Source organism: Convolutriloba macropyga, chromosome 11, assembly GCF_964194025.1.
Source record: "Convolutriloba macropyga chromosome 11, txConMacr16.3, whole genome shotgun sequence".
Taxonomy (NCBI): domain Eukaryota; kingdom Metazoa; phylum Xenacoelomorpha; order Acoela; family Convolutidae; genus Convolutriloba; species Convolutriloba macropyga.
Genome location: NC_134478.1, coordinates 34,154,122 through 34,179,591, shown reverse-complemented (window position 1 = coordinate 34,179,591; position 25,470 = coordinate 34,154,122). Strand labels below are relative to the sequence as shown.

General features: G+C 34.2%; 3 protein-coding genes across 3 annotated transcripts in view; all 3 read right to left on the bottom strand.

Annotated features, from left to right (window-relative positions):
• LOC142349901 (endoplasmic reticulum-Golgi intermediate compartment protein 3-like) overlaps nt 1-25,470 on the bottom strand; it is a 448,624-nt gene that overhangs the window by 30,586 nt on the left and 392,568 nt on the right. Inside the window, exon 2 of the mRNA XM_075401747.1 lies at nt 5,681-5,969. Coding sequence (XP_075257862.1) covers nt 5,681-5,895 — 215 coding nt within the window. The 5' untranslated portion in view covers nt 5,896-5,969. The remainder of the gene's footprint in view (nt 1-5,680; nt 5,970-25,470) is intronic.
• Nucleotides 1-25,470, bottom strand: part of LOC142349903 (uncharacterized) — a 471,688-nt gene that overhangs the window by 53,658 nt on the left and 392,560 nt on the right. The gene's annotated exons all lie outside the window — the stretch shown is intronic.
• Nucleotides 23,578-25,470, bottom strand: part of LOC142349899 (eukaryotic translation initiation factor 2A-like) — an 87,044-nt gene continuing 85,151 nt past the window's right edge. Inside the window, exon 10 of the mRNA XM_075401745.1 lies at nt 23,578-24,406. Coding sequence (XP_075257860.1) covers nt 24,299-24,406 — 108 coding nt within the window. The 3' untranslated portion in view covers nt 23,578-24,298. The remainder of the gene's footprint in view (nt 24,407-25,470) is intronic.

Genomic DNA, 25,470 nt, shown 5'->3' with positions numbered 1-25,470 from the left:
TAGAATTCGGGGGTTGGAAAAATTAAAGATCCGTCCTCCTTTCTAAAAAACCTGAAAATTGCCAAAAAAAAATAGCCGCCTTGACCCGCTTGACGCATTTTGGGATTAGAACTGAGAAAAAAGAAGACAAATTGACCAACATTTTCTGTTTTTTGTTTAGTCAAAAAGTGTTCCAATTTGACGTGGTTTCAGTTAGATTCTAAAAATACACTTATTTCAAACGGTAGGCTATTAAGCATAACACTAATGCCAGCTAGCAACCGTATAAATGAATTTCGATAACCTAATGCACTATTCACTTAATGACCGGACTTCATGTGCATCCAGTTTCCTTTAATATTGCTCTTATGATTTTGACCTTAGGCACCACATTACGTAATTCAATACGTGAATTAATTTAAAATCCATTCAGTTGAAACAATGATTGAAGTAAGTCGGAAGTCAAGCGTGAAAATCGTGACTAATGTAAGACGAAAAAAGTGATCAAAAGGTAAAGCAAATTAAAAAAAGAGCGCCTAAATATTAATCATTGAGACTGACGGCGGCTATTAATTAAAACAAATAATTAATGTAAAAACAGTTTACAAAGTCGAAACATTTTCAAAATAAGACACTTTAAAACTGCATTTATGAAACAAATTTTTGATAAACTTGGAAACAAAACGCCAAAAAATATTCAAATATTAACAGTACAAAACATCCCTGACGGTGCACAGATAAACAAAAAACGTCTTGTAAATTAAAAAAGTTACGAACAGTAATAAAAATTGAAAAATAACCAGAAAAATAGAATTATTACGAGGAGAGCTTTTCAAAAAACGTTCAATAAAAAATTAAATAATTAAAAAAAATCAAAGGGAAGTTCCTATAAGCACCGAAACTTCAAAAAAATCGCCCGCAAATCCAAAAGCAAGAAACGAAAAAAAGACAAAGGAAAAAACGTCTAGAAATTAAACAAAAATACAAACAATAAAAAAAATCGGACAACCAGAAAAATCGGATTAGTACGAGGACAACATATGTTTTTTAAAAAAAACGTTCAATGAATGATTAATCAAAGGGAAGTTGCCAGAAGCACTGGAACTTTAAAAAATTCGCCCGAAAATCCAGAAGCAAGGAATGAAAAAAGACAAAGGAAAAGAAAGTGATTGTGCCCATATTGCACTTGAAACGCATTATTGAGCTCTCAAAAACACTGCGGTATTAATTTCAGAGGGCTACATTAATGCAGCACCGGCCCAAAAATATTTCCACTAAAACCCAAATGACTAGACACAAAAAAAGGCAAATGTAAAAAAACTGCTAAATGGTTGCCTATATGCACCATTCTAAAAAAAATAAAAGCCGAAAACTCACTCTATGAACGCAACGTAGGATCAAAAAATTTCACTGGCTCAGAAATAGAACTCCGGAAGGTGTTTAAAGCGTCGGTCCCCCTAAAACCAAATTGAAAACGAAACCCTAATCTTTTGACAAAGTAATTTCAAAGTAATTCCAACAAATGTTCAGAGCTGCATTACATTAAACGAAATCAATTCCGAAATAGAAAAAATAATAAAAAATTAAAAAGACCAAAATCATCAAAATTTTAAACAACTGATAAAAAGCAGAACAAAAAAGTATAGGTCTTAGAAGGAAGAAAGAGTGATAGAGAATACGCGTTAGAAGATGGAGAATGGGCCCAAATTGTAATAAAAAACGGAGCAGCAAAGACTAATTTTCAATTCTTGAAAACTTAAAATCAAATCAAGACAAATGAAGTAGAAAAAGAAGTACATTTTATAATTTAGAAATCGAGGCTTGGAAAAAAAAAATCTCTCCTCCTTTCTAAAACAAAGCCAAAAACTTGCCGAAAATAAGCCACCGTTGACCCGCTTGACGCACATTGGGATTGGAACTGAAAAAAAAAACAAATTGACCGACATTTTTTCTGGTTTTTTTCAGTGTCAAAAAGTGTTCCAATTTGGTGTGCAGTTTCAGTTGGATTCTAAAACGTAACTTAATTCAGCTTCTAAACTAAGCTTTCTGAAGGCTATTAAGTATAATACTAATGACAACTAGCAATCGTATTAATGAACTTTGATAACCTAATGCACTATTGACTTACTGACCGGGCTTTATATGTTCACCCCGTTTCATTTAATTTTTCTCTTATAACATTGACCTTATTCACTACATTACGTAATTTAATACGTGAAGGAATTTAAAATCCAGTCAGATGAAAAAGTGAGTGAAGTAACTCGGAAGTCAAGCGTGAAGATCGTGACTAATGTAAGACGAAAAGAGTGATCAAAAAGTAAAGCGAATTAAAGAGCGCCTAAATAATAATCCTTGAGAGGCTGACGGCGGCTATTAATAAATAATTAATGTTAAAACTTCACAGATTCGAAACATTTTAAAATTTAGACATCTTAAAACTGCACTTATGAAACGAATTTTTGATAATTTTTAAAACATAACGCCAAGAAATATTCGATTACTAGAAGTACAAAACAACAATGACGTTGCACAGAAACACAAAAATCGTCGCGTAATTGAAACAGAAATAAGAAAAAAATATGGACAACAGCCAGAAAAATCGGATTAGAGAACAACTTTTTTGAAAAAAAACATTCAGTGAACGATTGGATTCAAAGGGAAGTTGCCAAAAGCACTGAAACTTTAAAAAATTCGCCCAAAATGGAAAGCAAGAAATGAAAAAAGACCACGGAAAAAGATAAGATTGTGCCCATATTAAAATTGAAATGCTTTATTGGACTCTCAAAAACACTGTGGTATCAATTTCAGAGGGTGACATATTAATGCAGCATCGCCCCAAAAAATTGTCTAAGTAATATAACTGGTAAAATGAAAAATTGAAAAATAGCCAAATTTAAGATGGGTAACAATAGTTAAGAAAAAACCTGACCGAGCTTTGTCAATAAATTATCAGGAAAAACAATAATACTGATTCGAACAGATCCTCAGAGCTGCATAATGTACAACGAAATCAACTGCAAACAAAACTATAACAAAACATCAAAGGAAACAATCTGTAAATTATTTTAAAAACCCATAAAAATCCAAAGCAACTAAAAAAATTCCATACAATAGAATATAGATGTTTAGAAGAGCTTACGAAAAATATAGCAAGAAAAACAATAAAAAATGGAATAAACAAAGTTGGAAAATAAATAAAAGTAGGAAAACAAGTACATACATTAATATTTAAGTTCATATCAGCATTGGGCGGGGACGAGCTTGCGGGGCTACGGGTGGAACGCGGCGGAGGGGCTTCGTTGTGGCTGAAATGGAGGTTGGGGGTGAGGACGCGTGGGTAGGGGGTTAAATGTCAGAGAGCCATACGTCTCTATGATACCTCCAAGCTTTGCCTGTTTATCCCGCAATTATGATGGAAAACAAATAGTCGGAAGAAATCAGACAAAAAAAGTTGGAAACATAAATCGCAAAAAAGACTAGCAAGAATAATATAAATGCTGCAAACTTCGTTTGAGAGCAATTCACAACCAAAAACACCAAACTAAAATCCACGACGGTTAAAAAAGCATTCTTCTAGTAAATAGAACCAAAATACAAACAATAAACTAAGAAAAATTGGACAAACACCGGCGATATCGGATTATTATGTGTACAAATTTGAAAAACAAAAACACCTCACGTCAAAAAGACGATGTCAATGCATAAATTACCAAAGGGAAGTTGAACGGTCGGCTTCAGTAGTAGCCTGTTCGTATGCTGGCATTAGGCAGGGTGGCATGAAAGGAGTGGGGGTTGTCAAGCGTTGGGGGCCGGGTGGACGAGGGGGTCTCAATGGACAGGCGGAGGAGGGTGGATGGGAGGAGTGATGGGGGGGGGGGGGGGGTGACTGAGGGGGGTCAAACACTGAAGTCAAGAACAACCCTCCACACTATGAATTTATGTCTCCTTAAAAGTTTCAGTGACTTTTAAACTTAGTGACTAGTAAGGCTGTATGCGAGCTGCTCAGCCACTTAATGCCCTCCGGTTTATCCCCATTCTGAGGACAAACAGTCGAAAGGGCCAGGCGAAAAATCGGTCAAGCGAAAACATGCACAAAAACAGAAATAATAGAATTGCTACAAATTTCATTTGCGAGCAATTAATTATCTATTTGTTGTCCGAAGAAAATCCATCAATTTTTTTGAGCAAATGATTAAATATTTCAAGTTTTTTCTTTCAGATTGCAAAATCTAATCTCCACTTACTGAAAACAATAAGAATGATGATTCTTTAATTATGCTTCAATGAAGCTGGAAAAATCTGCCTTTATTCAGAATAAATGAGAACAGCCGCCAATTTGTTGGAAAATAGCCGTTACACTTCACACAAAGGGATTAAAACCTAAAAAGAAAATAAAGAAGATAAAAAAATTGGCAAGTGTTCTAATTTGGTATGCAGTTTCTGTTAGACACTTAAAACATATCTGACTAACGTAGGGCCAGCGATTGACCAGCGAGGAGTTGGCTTCATAGTAGCCAGCTGGGGCTCAGGGGTGACTGAGGTGGTCAACATTTTAAGCTCAAGAAGAACCCCTTCACACCACGAAATTGTCTCCTCACATTAAATTTGGTGGATCGCACACTTGGAGACTAGTAAGGCGTAAGGCTCTAAGAGAGGTGCTCAGCCACTGATTGCCATCCGGGCTTTACCTGTTCAAACCGTTTTTTAGGACGAAAAGGCAAGAGTCAAACTTAAAAACAGTCAAGCAAAAACTCAATCGAATAAAAAAAGACCACAGGACTAATATAATTGCAACAAACTTCGTTTGAGAGCAATTATAAACAGCAGTTAACAGTGCTACCTGATTGTTCAGGGAGTTTGGGTAAAACATTACCTCCATTCACACTAGGAAATTATGTCTTCTTGGACAGTTTCAGTGACTCGCATACTTAGAGCTAAGGCTTCAAGCGATGCGCAGACTTGATGGCCCCAAGCTTTACCATTTTACCCCGTTTCTCCAGACAAACAGGAGGGGGTTCATCCTCTAACAACCACATTTTACAACATGAATTCTTGTCTCCAAAACAGCTTTGTTGAATCGCACACTCACACTTAGAGTCTACTAAGCCGAAAGGCTCTTGTTTGAGGATAAGAATTTTACGGTTTTGAGGACGAAAAGTTACAAAAGAAAAATCTGTCAAGCAAAAAATCGCTTAAAAACGACCACAGGGGTGATTTAATTGCTACAAAGTTCGATTGAAAGCAATCATTATCAATTCCAGAGTTAATGTTTTGATGTAGCGTCACTCAAAATATATTTCTACCAGAACCAAACAAAAAGCAAAAATTTGAGCCACATTGTCAAAAAAATGGCTTAAACTGGTTAACTATATGCACCCTTCTCTCAAAAACATTTCATAGTCGAATTATTTTTACTCACTTTCTCTCGGCGATTTTACTCACTTTCGCTTTTAGATCGAAACACCGACTGAACAAATAGTACCTCCGGCAAAAAATCTCAAGAAAACCAATACTCCTCTTCGAGTAGTAAAAACCAAGATAAGTCCAATAATAGCCCCAGCTAGCGCACTACAGCTTTTAAAAACTCTTGAATCATATTTTTGAGACATCATTAGCACCATTTCGTCCGGAGGTATTGCATAAAACTTCATTTTGGGGTATTTCGTCAAGTGCTTCAAACTACGGTCGCCTAGTTCGGTACCTGATTTCTAGTTTGGCATCTTTGTTCACATCAACAGTGAGCTCTGGCATCAGGTCTACTCTGAAGTAATAGTGCAATTCTAATCCAAAAAGAAACAGCATGAGCACACAGCTCACTGTAGTCAACAGACCACCTGAGATAGTCTTGATCCTGAAGTCTTCTAATGTCTTCGGGTACGCATCCACCAGGCGTAGTTTGTCCAACATCCTGTCCATTTTCACTCTCTACAGCTCTATTAAGTCTATAGCCGCAAAACTGACAGAGGGACAAAAATTACACAATCCCTTCTGAAATACATCATTGGTACAGCAACATTACCATGTCATTGTCCATATGAAATTGACACGAGCTATTTGTACAAAGTACGCAAAAGTACGACTCCAGGGGAATTTGACTCTCAAAAAATCGCTATTTTCAACGCCAATTTTGACCATGGAACATAATAATTCCGATCAAAAGAAATAATCTTGAGTACAACGAGGAAGACCATTCCTGCGATATCATTATATGCAAGGCGTATTTTTACCGCCTAAGTGCAACCAAATGTTAATCATGGAATCCTCTAGCAAACAGATTTTGAAACACAATGATATCCTTGTGGTAAAATGTTGTTAATCAAGCAGAAATATCTCAAAAGCACTTAGTTAACAGTCTTCTTGGTCTAGTCAAAAAAGAATTTTTCGGCTATTCGCAGCATGATTGTGTCTTGAAAAAATATTCTGATTCTCCAAAATTCCTGCCAAAGTTACACAAGGAATTTTATATGGAGAGTTCGGCCACGATGGACATACTCGATCATAGGGTGAATTCAAAACTCGGCCGCCATTTCCAGCAAGCCAAAAAAGAAGCATAAATGAGAGAAGATTCAAGTCACAATTTACAACATAGCCGGCAAATTTCCGGAAAATAGCCGCCGTTGACCCGCCTGACGCGTATCATGATTGCAACAAAAAAGAAATTGACAGAATTTTTCAAAGTGTCAAATCATTTTATTTGGTGTGCAAATTCTGCATATATGGTTCGATTCTAAAATTACACTTAATTCAGATTCTTGAAGAGATCTTAAAAAAGACAGCACCCCAATAAAATTCAAAATCTTTGAATTGTAAAAAAGGAGAGCGCCTAAATAATAACCGTGGAGGCTGACGGCGGCTATAATGAAGACCTTCGAAAAATTAAAATAAAAAACCGCATGAAACAAAACTTTTAAACAAAGCCGGTAGATTACCCCAATATAGCATCTGTTGACCCACTTGACGCAAACTGGGATTGAAACAAAAAGAAAATAGATGGAAATTGAAAGAATTTTTGTGTCAAATTTTCGGTGTGTAATTCTGCATATTCGATTCGATTCCAGAATTAAGCGTAATTCAGCTTTTAAACTGGAAACTAATAAGCATAATACTAATGCCAGCTGGCGATCGCTTTTATGAACTTTGATAACCTAATGTATTATGACTTAATGACCGTGCTTCATATGCTTATCCCGTTTCTTTTGATTCTGCTCTTTTGACTTTGACCGTATTCACTTCATTGCGTAATTCAATGCGTGAAAAAATTTAAAATCCATTCAAATGAAACAGTGAGTGAAGTATGCCAGAAGTCAAGCGTGAAAACTGGTGAATTATGTAAAACAAAAAAGTGATCCAAAGGTAAAGCCAATTATAAAAAAGGAGACTGCTTAAATAATAGCTGTTGATAGGCTGACGGCGGCTGTTAATTAACTTGACAAGCTCTTAAGTTTACTTTTGGGGGATTGTTATAGTCCTATATGTTAATTAGTCTTACAATTAAGTTCTTTTAAGCTCTTTAATATTTCAAGTGACAAAAACTAGCGCTTTTGCAAATATTTTTACATCTTATTCAAATAGTTGTATATTATCCCTTTTAAAACTTCTTTCAAAATGAGGGAGCTCCACTAGACCCGTTTAAGTTTTATATCGAAATTCATTAGCTAATTTAGCTAGTTTGTAATATTACGGCATATTGACGAGTGAGAAAATCACCGCCTAAAGTCCAACGAACTGCTCTCAAAATAGCCTTTGTTGACCCGCTTGACGCAAATTGGGAATGAAACAAAAAGAAAATAAAGATGGAAATTGACAGAATTTTTGTGTCAATTTTTGGTGTGTAATTCAGCATATTCGCTTCGATTCCAAAATTAAGCTTAATTCAGCTTTTAAACTGAAAACTATTAATAAAACTAAGGCCAGCTAGAATTCGCTTTAATGAACTTCGATAATCCAATGTATTATGACTTAATGACCGGGTTTCATATGTTTATCCCGTTTCTTTTGATTCTGCTCTTTTGACTTTGACCGTATTCACATAGCGTAATTGAATGCGTGAAAGAATTTAAATCCATTCAAATGAAACAATGTGTGAAGTACGCCGGAAGTCAAGCCTGAAAATCGGTGAATTATGTTAAACAAAAAAGTGATCGAAAAGTAAAGCCATTTATAAAAAAAGGAGAGCGCTTAAATATTAGCCATTGAGAGGCTGACGGCGGCTGTTAACTAACTTTACAAGATCTTAAATTTACTTTTGGGGGATTGTTATAGTCCTATATGTTGATTAGTCTTACAATTAAGTTCTTTCAAGCCCTTTAAAATTTCAAGTGACAAAAACTAGCGCTTTTGCAAATATTTTTACGTCTTACTCAAATAGTTGTATATTATCCCATTTTAAAACTCTTTCAAAATGAGGGAGCTCCTCTAGATCCGTTTAAGTTTTATATCGAAATTCATTAGCTAATTTAGCTAGTTTGTAATATTACGGCATATTGACGAGTGAGAAAATCACCGCCTAAAGTCCAACGAACTGCTCTCAAAATAGCCTCTGTTGACCCGCTTGACGCAAATTGGGAATGAAACAAAAAGAAAATAAAGATGGAAAATGACAGAATTTTTGTGTCAAATTTTCGGTGTGTAATTCTGCATATTCGATTCGATTCCAGAATTAAGCGTAATTCAGCTTTTAAACTGGAAACTATTAAGCATAACACTAATGCCAGCTGGCGATCGCTTTTATGAACTTTGATAACCTAATGTATTATGACTTAATGACCGTGCTTCATATGCTTATACCGTTTCTTTTGATCCTGCTCTTTTGACTTTGACCGTATTCACTTCATTGCGTAATTCAATGCGTGAAAAAATTTAAAATCCATTCAAATGAAACAGTGAGTGAAGTATGCCAGAAGTCAAGCGTGAAAATTGGTGAATTATGTAAAACAAAAAAGTGATCCAAAGGTAAAGCCAATTATAAAAAAGGAGACTGCTTAAATAATAGCTGTTGAGAGGCTGACGGCGGCTGTTAAATAACTTGACAAGCTCTTAAGTTTACTTTTGGGGGATTGTTATAGTCCTATATGTTAATTAGTCTTACAATTAAATTCTTTTAAGCTCTTTAATATTTCAAGTGACAAAAACTAGCGCTTTTGCAAATATTTTTACATCTTATTCAAATAGTTGTATATTATCCCTTTTAAAACTTCTTTCAAAATGAGGGAGCTCCACTAGACCCGTTTAAGTTTTATATCGAAATTCATTAGCTAATTTAGCTAGTTTGTAATATTACGGCATATTGACGAGTGAGAAAATCACCGCCTAAAGTCCAACGAACTGCTCTCAAAATAGCCTCTGTTGACCCGCTTGACGCAAATTGGGAATGAAACAAAAAGAAAATAAAGATGGAAATTGACAGAATTTTTGTGTCAATTTTTTGGTGTGTAATTCAGCATATTCGCTTCGATTCCAAAATTAAGCTTAATTCAGCTTTTAAACTGAAAACTATTAATAAAACTAAGGCCAGCTAGAATTCGCTTTAATGAACTTCGATAATCCAATGTATTATGACTTAATGACCGGGTTTCATATGTTTATCCCGTTTCTTTTGATTCTGCTCTTTTGACTTTGACCGTATTCACATAGCGTAATTGAATGCGTGAAAGAATTTAAATCCATTCAAATGAAACAATGTGTGAAGTACAACGGAAGTCAAGCCTGAAAATCGGTGAATTATGTTAAACAAAAAAGTGATCGAAAAGTAAAGCCATTTATAAAAAAAGAGAGCGCTTAAATATTAGCCATTGAGAGGCTGACGGCGGCTGTTAACTAACTTTACAAGATCTTAAATTTACTTTTGGGGGATTGTTATAGTCCTATATGTTGATTAGTCTTACAATTAAGTTCTTTCAAGCCCTTTAAAATTTCAAGTGACAAAAACTAGCGCTTTTGCAAATATTTTTACGTCTTACTCAAATAGTTGTATATTATCCCATTTTAAAACTCTTTCAAAATGAGGGAGCTCCTCTAGATCCGTTTAAGTTTTATATCGAAATTCATTAGCTAATTTAGCTAGTTTGTAATATTACGGCATATTGACGAGTGAGAAAATCACCGCCTAAAGTCCAACGAACTGCTCTCAAAATAGCCTCTGTTGACCCGCTTGACGCAAATTGGGAATGAAACAAAAAGAAAATAAAGATGGAAATTGACAGAATTTTTGTGTCAAATTTTCGGTGTGTAATTCTGCATATTCGATTCGATTCCAGAATTAAGCGTAATCCAGCTTTTAAACTGGAAACTATTAAGCATAACACTAATGCCAGCTGGCGATCGCTTTTATGAACTTTGATAACCTAATGTATTATAACTTAATGACCGTGCTTCATATGCTTATCCCGTTTCTTTTGATTCCGCTCTTTTGACTTTGACCGTATTCACTTCATTGCGTAATTCAATGCGTGAAAAAATTTAAAATCCATTCAAATGAAACAGTGAGTGAAGTATGCCAGAAGTCAAGCGTGAAAATTGGTGAATTATGTAAAACAAAAAAGTGATCCAAAGGTAAAGCAAATTATAAAAAAGGAGACTGCTTAAATAATAGCCGTTGAGAGGCTGACGGCGGCTGTTAATTAACTTGACAAGCTCTTAAATTTACTTTTGGGGGATTGTTATAGTCCTATCTATTAAATAGTCTTACAATAAAGTTCTTTGAAGCCCTTTAATGTTTCATTAAACAAAAACTAGCGCTTTCAAATAATTTTACGTCTTATTCAAATAGTTGTATATTATCCATTTTAGAACTTCTTTCAAAATGAGGGAGCTCCACTAGACCCGTTTAAGTTTTATATCGAAATTCATTAGCTAATTTAGCTACTTTGTAATATAACGGCATACTGTCAAGTGAGAAAATGACCAACTAAAGTCCAACGAACTGCTCTCAAAATAGCCTCTGTTGACCCGCTTGACGCAAATTGGGATTGAAACAAAAAAGAAAACAGAAGATGGAAAATGACAGAATTTTTGTGTCAATTTTTTGGTGTGTAATTCTGCATATTCGCTTCGATTCCAAAATTAAGCTTAATTCAGCTTTTAAACTGAAAACTATTAATAAAACTAAGGCCAGCTAGAATTCGCTTTAATGAACTTCGATAACCCATTGTATTATGACTTAATGACCGGGTTTCATATGTTTATCCCGTTTCTTTTGATTCTGCTCTTTTGACTTTGACCGTATTCACATAGCGTAATTGAATGCGTGAAAGAATTTAAATCCATTCAAATGAAACAATGTGTGAAGTACGCCGGAAGTCAAGCGTGAAAATCGGTGAATTATGTTAAACAAAAAAGTGATCGAAAAGTAAAGCCATTTATAAAAAAGGAGAGCGCTTAAATATTAGCCATTGAGAGGCTGACGGCGGCTGTTAATTAACTTTACAAGATCTTAAATTTACTTTTGGGGGATTGTTATAGTCCTATATGTTAATTAGTCTTACAATTAAGTTCTTTCAAGCCCTTTAAAATTTCAAGTGACAAAAACTAGCGCTTTTGCAAATATTTTTACATCTTACTCAAATAGTTGTATATTATCCCATTTTAAAACTTCTCTTTCAAAATGAGGGAGCTCCTCTAGATCCGTTTAAGTTTTATATCGAAATTCATCAGCTAATTTAGCTAGTTTGTAATATTACGGCATATTGACGAGTGAGAAAATCACCGCCTAAAGTCCAACGAACTGCTCTCAAAATAGCCTGTTGACCCGCTTGACGCAAATTGGGAATGAAACAAAAAGAAAATAAAGATGGAAATTGACAGAATTTTTGTGTCAATTTTTTGGTGTGTAATTCTGCATATTCGCTTCGATTCCAAAATTAAGCTTAATTCAGCTTTTAAACGGAAAACTATTAAGCATAAAAGCTAGAAATCGCTTTAATGAAATTCGATAACCTAATGTATTATGACTTAAAGACCGGGTTTCATATGTTTATCCCGTTTCTTTTGATTCTGCTCTTTTGACTTTGACCATATTCACATAGCGTAATTGAATGCGTGAAAGAATTTAAATCCATTCAAATGAAACAATGTGTGAAGTACGCCAGAAGTCAAGCGTGAAAATCGGTGAATTATGTTAAACAAAAAAAAATCGAAAAGTAAAGCCATTTATAAAAAAAAGGAGAGCGCTTAAATAATAGCCAATGAGAGGCTGACGGCGGCTGTTAATTAACTTTACAAGATCTTAAATTTACTTTTGGGGGGATTGTTATAGTCCTATATGTTAATTAGTCTTACAATTAAGTTCTTTCAAGCCCTTTAAAATTTCAAGTGACAAAAACTAGCGCTTTTGCAAATATTTTTACATCTTACTCAAATAGTTGTATATTATCCCATTTTAAAACTTCTCTTTCAAAATGAGGGAGCTCCTCTAGATCCGTTTAAGTTTTATATCGAAATTCATCAGCTAATTTAGCTAGTTTGTAATATTACGGCATATTGACGAGTGAGAAAATCACCGCCTAAAGTCCAACGAACTGCTCTCAAAATAGCCTGTTGACCCGCTTGACGCAAATTGGGAATGAAACAAAAAGAAAATAAAGATGGAAATTGACAGAATTTTTGTGTCAATTTTTTGGTGTGTAATTCTGCATATTCGCTTCGATTCCAAAATTAAGCTTAATTCAGCTTTTAAACGGAAAACTATTAAGCATAAAAGCTAGAAATCGCTTTAATGAAATTCGATAACCTAATGTATTATGACTTAAAGACCGGGTTTCATATGTTTATCCCGTTTCTTTTGATTCTGCTCTTTTGACTTTGACCATATTCACATAGCGTAATTGAATGCGTGAAAGAATTTAAATCCATTCAAATGAAACAATGTGTGAAGTACGCCAGAAGTCAAGCATGAAAATCGGTGAATTATGTTAAACAAAAAAAAATCGAAAAGTAAAGCCATTTATAAAAAAAAGGAGAGCGCTTAAATAATAGCCAATGAGAGGCTGACGGCGGCTGTTAATTAACTTTACAAGATCTTAAATTTACTTTTGGGGGGATTGTTATAGTCCTATATGTTAATTAGTCTTACAATTAAGTTCTTTCAAGCCCTTTAAAATTTCAAGTGACAAAAACTAGCGCTTTTGCAAATATTTTTACATCTTACTCAAATAGTTGTATATTATCCCATTTTAAAACTTCTCTTTCAAAATGAGGGAGCTCCTCTAGATCCGTTTAAGTTTTATATCGAAATTCATCAGCTAATTTAGCTAGTTTGTAATATTACGGCATATTGACGAGTGAGAAAATCACCGCCTAAAGTCCAACGAACTGCTCTCAAAATAGCCTGTTGACCCGCTTGACGCAAATTGGGAATGAAACAAAAAGAAAATAAAGATGGAAATTGACAGAATTTTTGTGTCAATTTTTTGGTGTGTAATTCTGCATATTCGCTTCGATTCCAAAATTAAGCTTAATTCAGCTTTTAAACGGAAAACTATTAAGCATAAAAGCTAGAAATCGCTTTAATGAAATTCGATAACCTAATGTATTATGACTTAAAGACCGGGTTTCATATGTTTATCCCGTTTCTTTTGATTCTGCTCTTTTGACTTTGACCATATTCACATAGCGTAATTGAATGCGTGAAAGAATTTAAATCCATTCAAATGAAACAATGTGTGAAGTACGCCAGAAGTCAAGCGTGAAAATCGGTGAATTATGTTAAACAAAAAAAATCAAAAAGTAAAGCCATTTATAAAAAAAAAGGAGAGCGCTTAAATAATATCCATTGAGAGGCTGACGGCGGCTGTTAATTAACTTTACAAGATCTTAAATTTACTTTTGGGGGATTGTTATAGTCCTATATGTTAATTAGTCTTACAATTAAGTTCTTTTAAGCTCTTTAATATTTCAAGTGACAAAAACTAGCGCTTTTGCAAATATTTTTACATCTTATTCAAATAGTTGTATATTATCCCTTTTAAACTTTTCAAAATGAGGGAGCTCCACTAGACCCGTTTAAGTTTTATATCGAAACTCATTAGCTAATTTAGCTACTTTGCAATATTACGGCATATTGTCGAGTGAGAAAATGACCGCCTAAAGACCAACGAACTGCTATCAAAATAGCCTCTGTTGACCCGCTTGACGCAAATTGCGAATGAAACAAAAAGAAAATAAAGATGGAAATTGACAGAATTTTTGTGTCAATTTTTTGGTGTAATTCTGCATATTCGCTTCGATTCCAAAATTAAGCTTAATTCAGCTTTTAAACGGAAAACTATTAAGCATAAAAGCTAGAAATCGCTTTAATGAACTTCGATAACCTAATGTATTATGACTTAAAGACCGGGTTTCATATGTTTATCCCGTTTCTTTTGATTCTGCTCTTTTGACTTTGACCGTATTCACATAGCGTAATTGAATGCGTGAAAGAATTTAAATCCATTCAAATGAAACAATGTGTGAAGTACGCCAGAAGTCAAGCGTGAAAATCGGTGAATTATGTTAAACAAAAAAGTGATCGAAAAGTAAAGCCATTTATAAAAAAGGAGACTGCTTAAATAATAGCCGTTGAGAGGCTGACGGCGGCTGTTAATTAACTTGACAAGCTCTTAAATTTACTTTTGGGGGATTGTTATAGTCCTATCTATTAAATAGTCTTACAATAAAGTTCTTTGAAGTCCTTTAATGTTTCATTAAACAAAAACTAGCGCTTTCAAATATTTTTACATCTTATTCAAATAGTTGTATATTATCCCTTTTAAACTTTTTTCAAAATGAGGGAGCTCCACTAGACCCGTTTAAGTTTTATATCGAAATTCATTAGCTAATTTAGCTACTTTGTAATATTACGGCATATTGTCGAGTGAGAAAATGACCGCCTAAAGTCCAACGAACTGCTCTCAAAATAGCCTCTGTTGACCCGCTTGACGCAAATTGGGATTGAAACAAAAAAGAAAACAGAAGATGGAAAATGACAGAATTTTTGTGTCAATTTTTTGGTGTGTAATTCTGCATATTCGCTTCGATTCCGAAATTAAGCTTAATTCAGCTTTTAAACTGAAAACTATTAACAAAACTAATGCCAGCTAGAATTCGCTTTAATGAACTTCGATAACCCAATGTATTATGACTTAATGACCGGGTTTCATATGTTTATCCCGTTTCTTTTGATTCTGCTCTTTTGACTTTGACCGTATTCACATAGCGTAATTGAATGCGTGAAAGAATTTAAATACATTCAAATGAAACAATGTGTGAAGTACGCCAGAAGTCAAGCGTGAAAATCGGTGAATTATGTTAAACAAAAAAGTGATCGAAAAGTAAAGCCATTTATAAAAAAGGAGACTGCTTAAATAATAGCCGTTGAGAGGCTGACGGCGGCTGTTAATTAACTTGACAAGCTCTTAAATTTACTTTTGGGGGATTGTTATAGTCCTATCTATTAAATAGTCTTACAATAAAGTTCTTTGAAGTCCTTTAATGTTTCATTAAACAAAAACTAGCGCTTTCAAATATTTTTACATCTTATTCAAATAGTTGTATATTATCCCTTTTAAACTTTTTTCAAAATGAGGGAGCTCCACTAGACCCGTTTAAGTTTTATATCGAAATTCATTAGCTAATTTAGCTACTTTGTAATATTACGGCATATTGTCGAGTGAGAAAATGACCGCCTAAAGTCCAACGAACTGCTCTCAAAATAGCCTCTGTTGACCCGCTTGACGCAAATTGGGATTGAAACAAAAAAGAAAACAGAAGATGGAAATTGACAGAATTTTTGTGTCAATTTTTTGGTGTAATTCTGCATATTCGCTTCGATTCCAAAATTAAGCTTAATTCAGCTTTTAAACGGAAAACTATTAAGCATAAAAGCTAGAAATTGCTTTAATGAACTTCGATAACCTAATGTATTATGACTTAAAGACCGGGTTTCATATGTTTATCCCGTTTCTTTTGATTCTGCTCTTTTGACTTTGACCTTATTCACATAGCGTAATTGAATGCGTGAAAGAATTTAAATCCATTCAAATGAAACAATGTGTGAAGTACGCCAGAAGTCAAGCGTGAAAATCGGTGAATTATGTTAAACAAAAAAGTGATCGAAAAGTAAAGCCATTTATAAAAAAGGAGACTGCTTAAATAATAGCCGTTGAGAGGCTGACGGCGGCTGTTAATTAACTTGACAAGCTCTTAAATTTACTTTTGGGGGATTGTTATAGTCCTATCTATTAAATAGTCTTACAATAAAGTTCTTTGAAGTCCTTTAATGTTTCATTAAACAAAAACTAGCGCTTTCAAATATTTTTACATCTTATTCAAATAGTTGTATATTATCCCTTTTAAACTTTTTTCAAAATGAGGGAGCTCCACTAGACCCGTTTAAGTTTTATATCGAAATTCATTAGCTAATTTAGCTACTTTGTAATATTACGGCATATTGTCGAGTGAGAAAATGACCGCCTAAAGTCCAACGAAATGCTCTCAAAATAGCCTCTGTTGACCCGCTTGACGCAAATTGGGATTGAAACAAAACAGAAAACAGAAGATGGAAAATGACAGAATTTTTGTGTCAATTTTTTGGTGTGTAATTCTGCATATTCGCTTCGATTCCGAAATTAAGCTTAATTCAGCTTTTAAACTGAAAACTATTAACAAAACTAATGCCAGCTAGAATTCGCTTTAATGAACTTCGATAACCCAATGTATTATGACTTAATGACCGGGTTTCATATGTTTATCCCGTTTCTTTTGATTCTGCTCTTTTGACTTTGACCGTATTCACATAGCGTAATTGAATGCGTGAAAGAATTTAAATCCAATCAAATGAAACAATGTGTGAAGTACGCCGGAAGTCAAGCGTGAAAATCGGTGAATTATGTTAAACAAAAAAGTGATCGAAAAGTAAAGCCATTTATACAAAAAGGAGAGCGCTTAAATATTAGCCATTGAGAGGCTGACGGCGGCTGTTAATTAACTTTACAAGATCTTAAATTTACTTTTGGGGGATTGTTATAGTCCTATATGATAATTAGTCTTACAATTAAGTTCTTTCAAGCCCTTTAATATTTCATGTGACAAAAACTAGCGCTTCTGCAAATATTTTTACGTCTTACTCAAATAGTTGTATATTATCCCATTTTAAAACTTCTCTTTCAAAACGAGGGAGCTCCTCTAGATCCGTTTAAGTTTTATATCGAAATTCATTAGCTAATTTAGCTAGTTTGTAATATTACGGCATATTGACGAGTGAGAAAATCACCGCCTAAAGTCCAACGAACTGCTCTCAAAATAGCCTCTGTTGACCCGCTTGACGCAAATTGGGAATGAAACAAAAAGAAAATAAAGATGGAAATTGACAGAATTTTTGTGTCAATTTTTTGGTGTGTAATTCTGCATATTCGCTTCGATTCCAAAATTAAGCTTAATTCAGCTTTTAAACGGAAAACTATTAAGCATAAAAGCTAGAAATCGCTTTAATGAACTTCGATAACCTAATGTATTATGACTTAAAGACCGGGTTTCATATGTTTATCCCGTTTCTTTTGATTCTGCTCTTTTGACTTTGACCGTATTCACATAGCGTAATTGAATGCGTGAAAGAATTTAAATCCATTCAAATGAAACAGTGTGTGAAGTACGCCAGAAGTCAAGCGTGAAAATCGGTGAATTATGTTAAACAAAAAAGTGATCGAAAAGTAAAGCCATTTATAAAAAAGGAGACTGCTTAAATAATAGCCGTTGAGAAGCTGACGGCGGCTGTTAATTAACTTGACAAGCTCTTAAATTTACTTTTGGGGGATTGTTATAGTCCTATCTATTAAATAGTCTTACAATAAAGTTCTTTGAAGTCCTTTAATGTTTCATTAAACAAAAACTAGCGCTTTCAAATATTTTTACATCTTATTCAAATAGTTGTATATTATCCCTTTTAAACTTTTTTCAAAATGAGGGAGCTCCACTAGACCCGTTTAAGTTTTATATCGAAATTCATTAGCTAATTTAGCTACTTTGTAATATTACGGCATATTGTCGAGTGAGAAAATGACCGCCTAAAGTCCAACGAAATGCTCTCAAAATAGCCTCTGTTGACCCGCTTGACGCAAATTGGGATTGAAACAAAACAGAAAACAGAAGATGGAAAATGACAGAATTTTTGTGTCAATTTTTTGGTGTGTAATTCTGCATATTCGCTTCGATTCCGAAATTAAGCTTAATTCAGCTTTTAAACTGAAAACTATTAACAAAACTAATGCCAGCTAGAATTCGCTTTAATGAACTTCGATAACCCAATGTATTATGACTTAATGACCGGGTTTCATATGTTTATCCCGTTTCTTTTGATTCTGCTCTTTTGACTTTGACCGTATTCACATAGCGTAATTGAATGCGTGAAAGAATTTAAATCCAATCAAATGAAACAATGTGTGAAGTACGCCGGAAGTCAAGCGTGAAAATCGGTGAATTATGTTAAACAAAAAAGTGATCGAAAAGTAAAGCCATTTATACAAAAAGGAGAGCGCTTAAATATTAGCCATTGAGAGGCTGACGGCGGCTGTTAATTAACTTTACAAGATCTTAAATTTACTTTTGGGGGATTGTTATAGTCCTATATGATAATTAGTCTTACAATTAAGTTCTTTCAAGCCCTTTAATATTTCATGTGACAAAAACTAGCGCTTCTGCAAATATTTTTACGTCTTACTCAAATAGTTGTATATTATCCCATTTTAAAACTTCTCTTTCAAAACGAGGGAGCTCCTCTAGATCCGTTTAAGTTTTATATCGAAATTCATTAGCTAATTTAGCTAGTTTGTAATATTACGGCATATTGACGAGTGAGAAAATCACCGCCTAAAGTCCAACGAACTGCTCTCAAAATAGCCTCTGTTGACCCGCTTGACGCAAATTGGGAATGAAACAAAAAGAAAATAAAGATGGAAATTGACAGAATTTTTGTGTCAATTTTTTGGTGTGTAATTCTGCATATTCGCTTCGATTCCAAAATTAAGCTTAATTCAGCTTTTAAACGGAAAACTATTAAGCATAAAAGCTAGAAATCGCTTTAATGAACTTCGATAACCTAATGTATTATGACTTAAAGACCGGGTTTCATATGTTTATCCCGTTTCTTTTGATTCTGCTCTTTTGACTTTGACCGTATTCACATAGCGTAATTGAATGCGTGAAAGAATTTAAATCCATTCAAATGAAACAGTGTGTGAAGTACGCCAGAAGTCAAGCGTGAAAATCGGTGAATTATGTTAAACAAAAAAGTGATCGAAAAGTAAAGCCATTTATAAAAAAAAGGAGAGCGCTAAAATAATAGCCATTGAGAGGCTGACGGCGGCTGTTAATTAACTTTACAAGATCTTAAATTTACTTTTGGGGGATTGTTATAGTCCTATATGTTAATTAGTCTTACAATTAAGTTCTTTTAAGCTCTTGAATATTTCAAGTGACAAAAACTAGCGGTTTTGCAAATATTTTTACATCTTATTCAAATAGTTGTATATTATCCCTTTTAAAACTTCTTTCAAAATGAGGGAGCTCCACTAGACCCGTTTAAGTTTTATATCGAAATTCATTAGCTAATTTAGCTACTTTGTAATATTACGGCATATTGTCGAGTGAGAAAATGACCGCCTAAAGTCCAACGAACTGCTATCAAAATAGCCTCTGTTGACCCGCTTGACGCAAATTGGGAATGAAACAAAAAGAAAATAAAAATGGAAATTGACAGAATTTTTGTGTCAATTTTTTGGTGTGTAATTCAGCATATTCGCTTCGATTCCAAAATTAAGCTTAATTCAGCTTTTAAACGGAAAACTATTAAGCATAAAACTAATGCCAGCTAGAAATCGCTTTAATGAACTTCGATAACCTAATGTATTATGACTTAAAGACCGGGTTTCATATGTTTATCCCGTTTCTTTTGATTCTGCTCTTTTGACTTTGACCGTATTCACATAGCGTAATTCAATGCGTTGAAAGAATTTAAATCCATTCAAATGAAGCAATGAGTGAAGTACGCCGGAAGTCAAGCGTGAAAATCGGTGAATTATGTTAAACAAAAAAGTGATCGAAAAGTAAAGCCATTTACAAAAAAAGCAGAGCGCTTAAATATTAGCCATTGAGAGGCTGACGGCGGCTGTTAATTAACTTTACAAGCTCTTAAATGTACTTTTGGGGGATTGTTATAGTCCTATATGTTAATTAGTCTTACAATTAAGTTCTTTTCAGCTCTTTAATATTTCAAGTGACAAAAACTAGCGCTTTTGCAAATATTTTTACATCTTATTCAAATAGTTGTATATTATCCCTTTTAAAACTTCTTTCAAAATGAGGGAGCTCCACTAGACCCGTTTAAGTTTTATATCGAAATTCATTAGCTAATTTAGCTACTTTGTAATATTACGGCATATTGTCGAGTGAGAAAATGACCGCCTAAAGTCCAACGAACTGCTATCAAAATAGCCTCTGTTGACCCGCTTGACGCAAATTGGGAATGAAACAAAAAGAAAAAAAAGATGGAAATTGACAGAATTTTTGTGCCAATTTTTTGGTGTGTAATTCTGCATATTCGCTTCGATTCCAAAATTAAGCTTAATTCAGCTTTTAAACGGAAAACTATTAAGCATAAAACTAATGCCAGCTAGAAATCGCTTTAATGAACTTCGATAACCTAATGTATTATGACTTAAAGACCGGGTTTCATATGTTTATCCCGTTTCTTTTGATTCTGCTCTTTTGACTTTGACCGTATTCACATAGCGTAATTGAATGCGTGAAAGAATTTAAATCCATTCAAATGAAACAATGTGTGAAGTACGCCAGAAGTCAAGCGTGAAAATCGGTGAATTATGTTAAACAAAAAAGTGATCGAAAAGTAAAGCCATTTATAAAAAAAGGAGAGCGCTTAAATAATAGCCATTGCGAGGCTGACGGCGGCTGTTAATTAACTTTACAAGATCTTAAATTTACTTTTGGGGGATTGTTATAGTCCTATATGTTAATTAGTCTTACAATTAAGTTCTTTTAAGCTCTTTAATATTTCAAGTGACAAAAACTAGCGCTTTTGCAAATATTTTTACATCTTATTCAAATAGTTGTATATTATCCCTTTTAAAACTTTTTTCAAAATGAGGGAGCTCCACTAGACCCGTTTAAGTTTTATATCGAAATTCATTAGCTAATTTAGCTACTTTGTAATATTACGGCATATTGTCGAGTGAGAAAATGACCGCCTAAAGTCCAACGAACTGCTATCAAAATAGCCTCTGTTGACCCGCTTGACGCAAATTGGGAATGAAACAAAAAGAAAATAAAGATGGAAATTGACAGAATTTTTGTGTCAATTTTTTGGTGTGTAATTCAGCATATTCGCTTCGATTCCAAAATTAAGCTTAATTCAGCTTTTAAACGGAAAACTATTAAGCATAAAACTAATGCCAGCTAGAAATCGCTTTAATGAACTTCGATAACCTAATGTATTATGACTTAAACGGGTTTCATATGTTTATCCCGTTTCTTTAGATTCTGCTCTTTTGACTTTGACCGTATTCACATAGCGTAATTCAATGCATTGAAAGAATTTAAATCCATTCAAATGAAGCAATGAGTGAAGTATGCCAGAAGTCAAGCGTGAAAATCGGTGATTTGTAAAACCAAAAAAAGTGATCAAAAGGTAAAGCCAATTAAAAAAAAGGAGAGCGCTTAAAAAATAGCCGTTGAGAGGCTGACGGCGGCTGTTAAATAACTTTACAAGCTCTTAAATGTACTTTTTATAGTCCAATAGGGGGAGTGTTATAGTCCAATATGCTAATTAGTCTTACAATTGAGTTCTTTTAAGCCCTTTAATGTTTCATGTGACAACTAGCGCTTTTGCATTTTTTACGTTTTATTCAAATGGTTGTATATTATCCGATTTTAAAACTTCTTTCAAAATGAGGGAGCTCCACTAGGCCCGTTTAAGTTATATCGAAATTCATTAGCTAATTTAGCTAGTTTGTAATATTACGGCATATTTACGAGTGAGAAAATCACCACCTAACGTACGACGAACTGCTCTCAAACGGATGTCCAGTGGTTGTTTTTGTCAGGAGCTAGGGGCTTAGGGAGTCAAACACTGCCCCTCACATGTTTTTGTGTCTTTCCAGCGGCTTCGCTCATTTGTACAATTAGTGACAAGTGAAGCTCTAAGAAAACTGCATAGCCACCTAATGCACTCCGGCTTCAACTGTTTATCCCGCTTTTTTGGACAAACAGTCACATAGTCAGACGACAAGCGAAAAGTCAGACGACAAGCGAAAAGTCGGACGACAAGCGAAAATTCGGTAGTACGAAAAACTGCTTAATGAATACCAACAAAAATAATTGTAAGTTTTGCTTGAGAGTAATTAAAAAACTATTTGCTCATCATGCAAAATATTATTTGTAAAATATTTTCTACAAGTACTCTCTGCAAACAAGATGCAAAATTATCGTTAATAACTTCATTTGACTGATACGCATACTAGGAGACTAGTAAAGCGTAAAGCTCTAAGAAAGCTTTTCAGCCACTTATTGCCCTTCGGTCGGTACCTGCTCGTTTTTCAGGACAAAAACTTAACAAGATCAGAAAAAATTGGTCGAGCAAAAAAATCTCATACATAAGACCACACGACTAATATAAGTGCTACAAACTTTGCTTGAGAGCAATTAACAACAAGTAAGCTTCTCTTACCTTAAAAGATCTTTACTGATGATGGTTATCTAGCAAGACAAGAGCTACCTTAAAAGATTCTTGCAATTGCGTTCTGGTCGAGCTCAGCTTTTATTCAGTGTTTTATTCTGCCAAAAAATTTTCCAATATATAGATGCATAAGTTTTCAGAAAATTTTTGGAACAATTACATTAGCTATATATTTTATTACAAAAAAAAACAAATTAAGTAAAACCCATACTGTTCTGTTGATCCATACAAATTGCAACAAAAACATTGTTAACAAAACAACATTTATGGTCTCTTCAATAACTTTTTTAGTGGTTCTAAATTTTTTGACAAAAATGAAAAAAATGATCCCACAAGTGCATTCTGGTCCCTAGTGCATCCTTCTCGAGCATGCTTCAATTATTTGAAGATAAATGACTATCTTGCAAGATTTTGGGAAGAAAACCTTTCAAGACGATGTCTCTCTTCGCAAGGTGCCCATTCGGAGTCGACTGGAGTAGACGTTACACCATCCACCGACACTACCAGGCATGGCAATCACTATGCATGCAGCTAATGAGCGAGATGAGATGGCTGTCAGTGATACGCCAAACATCACAAAAACCATGGACAAATGAAAACTTGATGTCCGTTGTTTCTCAAGACTCCTACTTAAAGGCATCAGCCCGTTCCTGTTTTATTTCGGTACCCAACGGCTATTTAAACCAATTTGTAGGATTACGGCTTATTAAAGAATGAGATCAACTCTTTTCGCATCTTGCAAAATGAGCGCTAATGTTATAATATCTTGCAAGAAAATGCATTATCTTTATTAAAATGCATTCTTAAGAAAATGCATTCTTTATTATTAGCATTCTAGCTCGACTAAGCAGACTTCTATTTAGAATTCTCTGAAAACAAGATGCAGTATGAATTTTTAATTTATGTCTCAAATCACTTGATCACGAGGCGCTGCTAAAATAATGACAGTCAGAGTGGAGGAAAAACAACAAATACACAGCTGACCAGTTAATATTTTATATTCCGCCTGCACACACATAATGACATCAGTTGATGATGGACCCATTATTAAACGTTTGTTCGCACAAAGACGTCGTATGTAAAACAATGCATCAAGTATTGGTATTCGGCCCTAATATTTTAAACCAATGAAATTTTGCCATTTTCATCAGATGATATATAGATCAAAATCAAGGACGAAATTTATTTTATCTTTTGCGCAACTGAGTTTTAACGGATTGTATCAGATAGTCTTTTGATGAAACAACTTCGCATTTATTTGGTCAACTAGTTCAGTTGCACAAGATAACGCTAAAAAGCAAAGGCAGTTAGATAAATTTAACGTAGATACTAAATTTGCAAATATTGCAACAATGGAGGGAGTGGCAATTAACACAGACAGTAGCCACGAGCTTCTCGTTCGTCCAACTGATGCTCTCAAAACGCAACTTCGGCCACTTATAAAATTTCTCGGACTTCATGTTAAGCAGGACTAATTTTTGGATGCTCTTACTGTTGATAGTAGTAAGCAACTTTCTCTGAGAATTGCTGGCAAAATATCTAGATGCAGAGCAGATTATGTTGATCTGTTGCCATGGTTATGACAAAAACTGTGTACTGAGTCTATTGAGTGGGCGTGGGAGTGCCTGTGCTGGCAGTAGGCATTCCTAATTCCTGTTTCAATTTGTTCATCTCACTCCTCACCTCTTCCTCTCTGTTGATTTTGTTCACCTAAATTTTACGACGTCACACTTCCGGTCATCAAAATGGGAACCCGTTATATTCCTAATACTTAGCATGAATACATTGTTGATCTTAGATGCCAGATTGCCAAAAAGTAGCCACCGTTGAGCCCCTTGACCTCCATTATTATTGAAAGAGAAAAAAATACAAAATAACTTTTTTTTAAGTGTCCAGAAGTATTTTAACTTAATGAGCAGTTTCAGTTAGATAACAGAACAGAATTTAGCTTCTAAACTGAAAGCTAATAAACTTGAAACAAATAACTAGCATTCTTTCAAATGAACTGTGATAACCTAATGCACTATGACAACCACCAGGCTTTCCCCCTTTTCTTTTTATTCTGTTCTTTTGACCTTCACTATTTTTACTATAATGACAATATTTGTTTGACTGACATCTAACCACCAGTCAGTTGAAACAGAGAAGGTGAGGTAGATCAGAAGTCAGGCGACAAAATCGTGACAAGTGTGAAGCGAAAAACGTGCGGAATGAAAACTGGAACAAAACACATAAGGGCAAGTACTAAAACAGCTGGCAGATTGCCAGAAAATAGATACGATAGCTTCGAAGACCTGTAATCCCTAAATACCAAAGAAAAAACATAGCAGGATAATTCCTCAATGACAGTTCAAAGAACTAAAGTTACTAAACCAGCGTGTCAGCTAAACTTTCAATAGTCAACAAAGCATATACCAATAAAAGAACGAAAAAAAGAACTCACCTCACATTTTTAGAAGCGGCATAAACATCATTAAAAAACCTTATTAATTTCTAATCAACAAACAACTGCTTATTAGAAAGTAGATAACAACATCCGGAATCAACCAAGGGATAACGTAACGAAACTAACAACATATGAAGGCAGCAATAAAACTGAAATTATTTTTTTTTTTGAAAACAAAAAGTTTCTAAGAAGAAACACTAACTGAAAACGAGAACCAATAAAAAAATTAAACCTTGTTACGTGTAAAAGAAACAACAAGATATGCCAATAGTGAGATAGAGATTAAAAACTAATTAGATTAACAAGCATTAAAAAATGCCATTTTTTA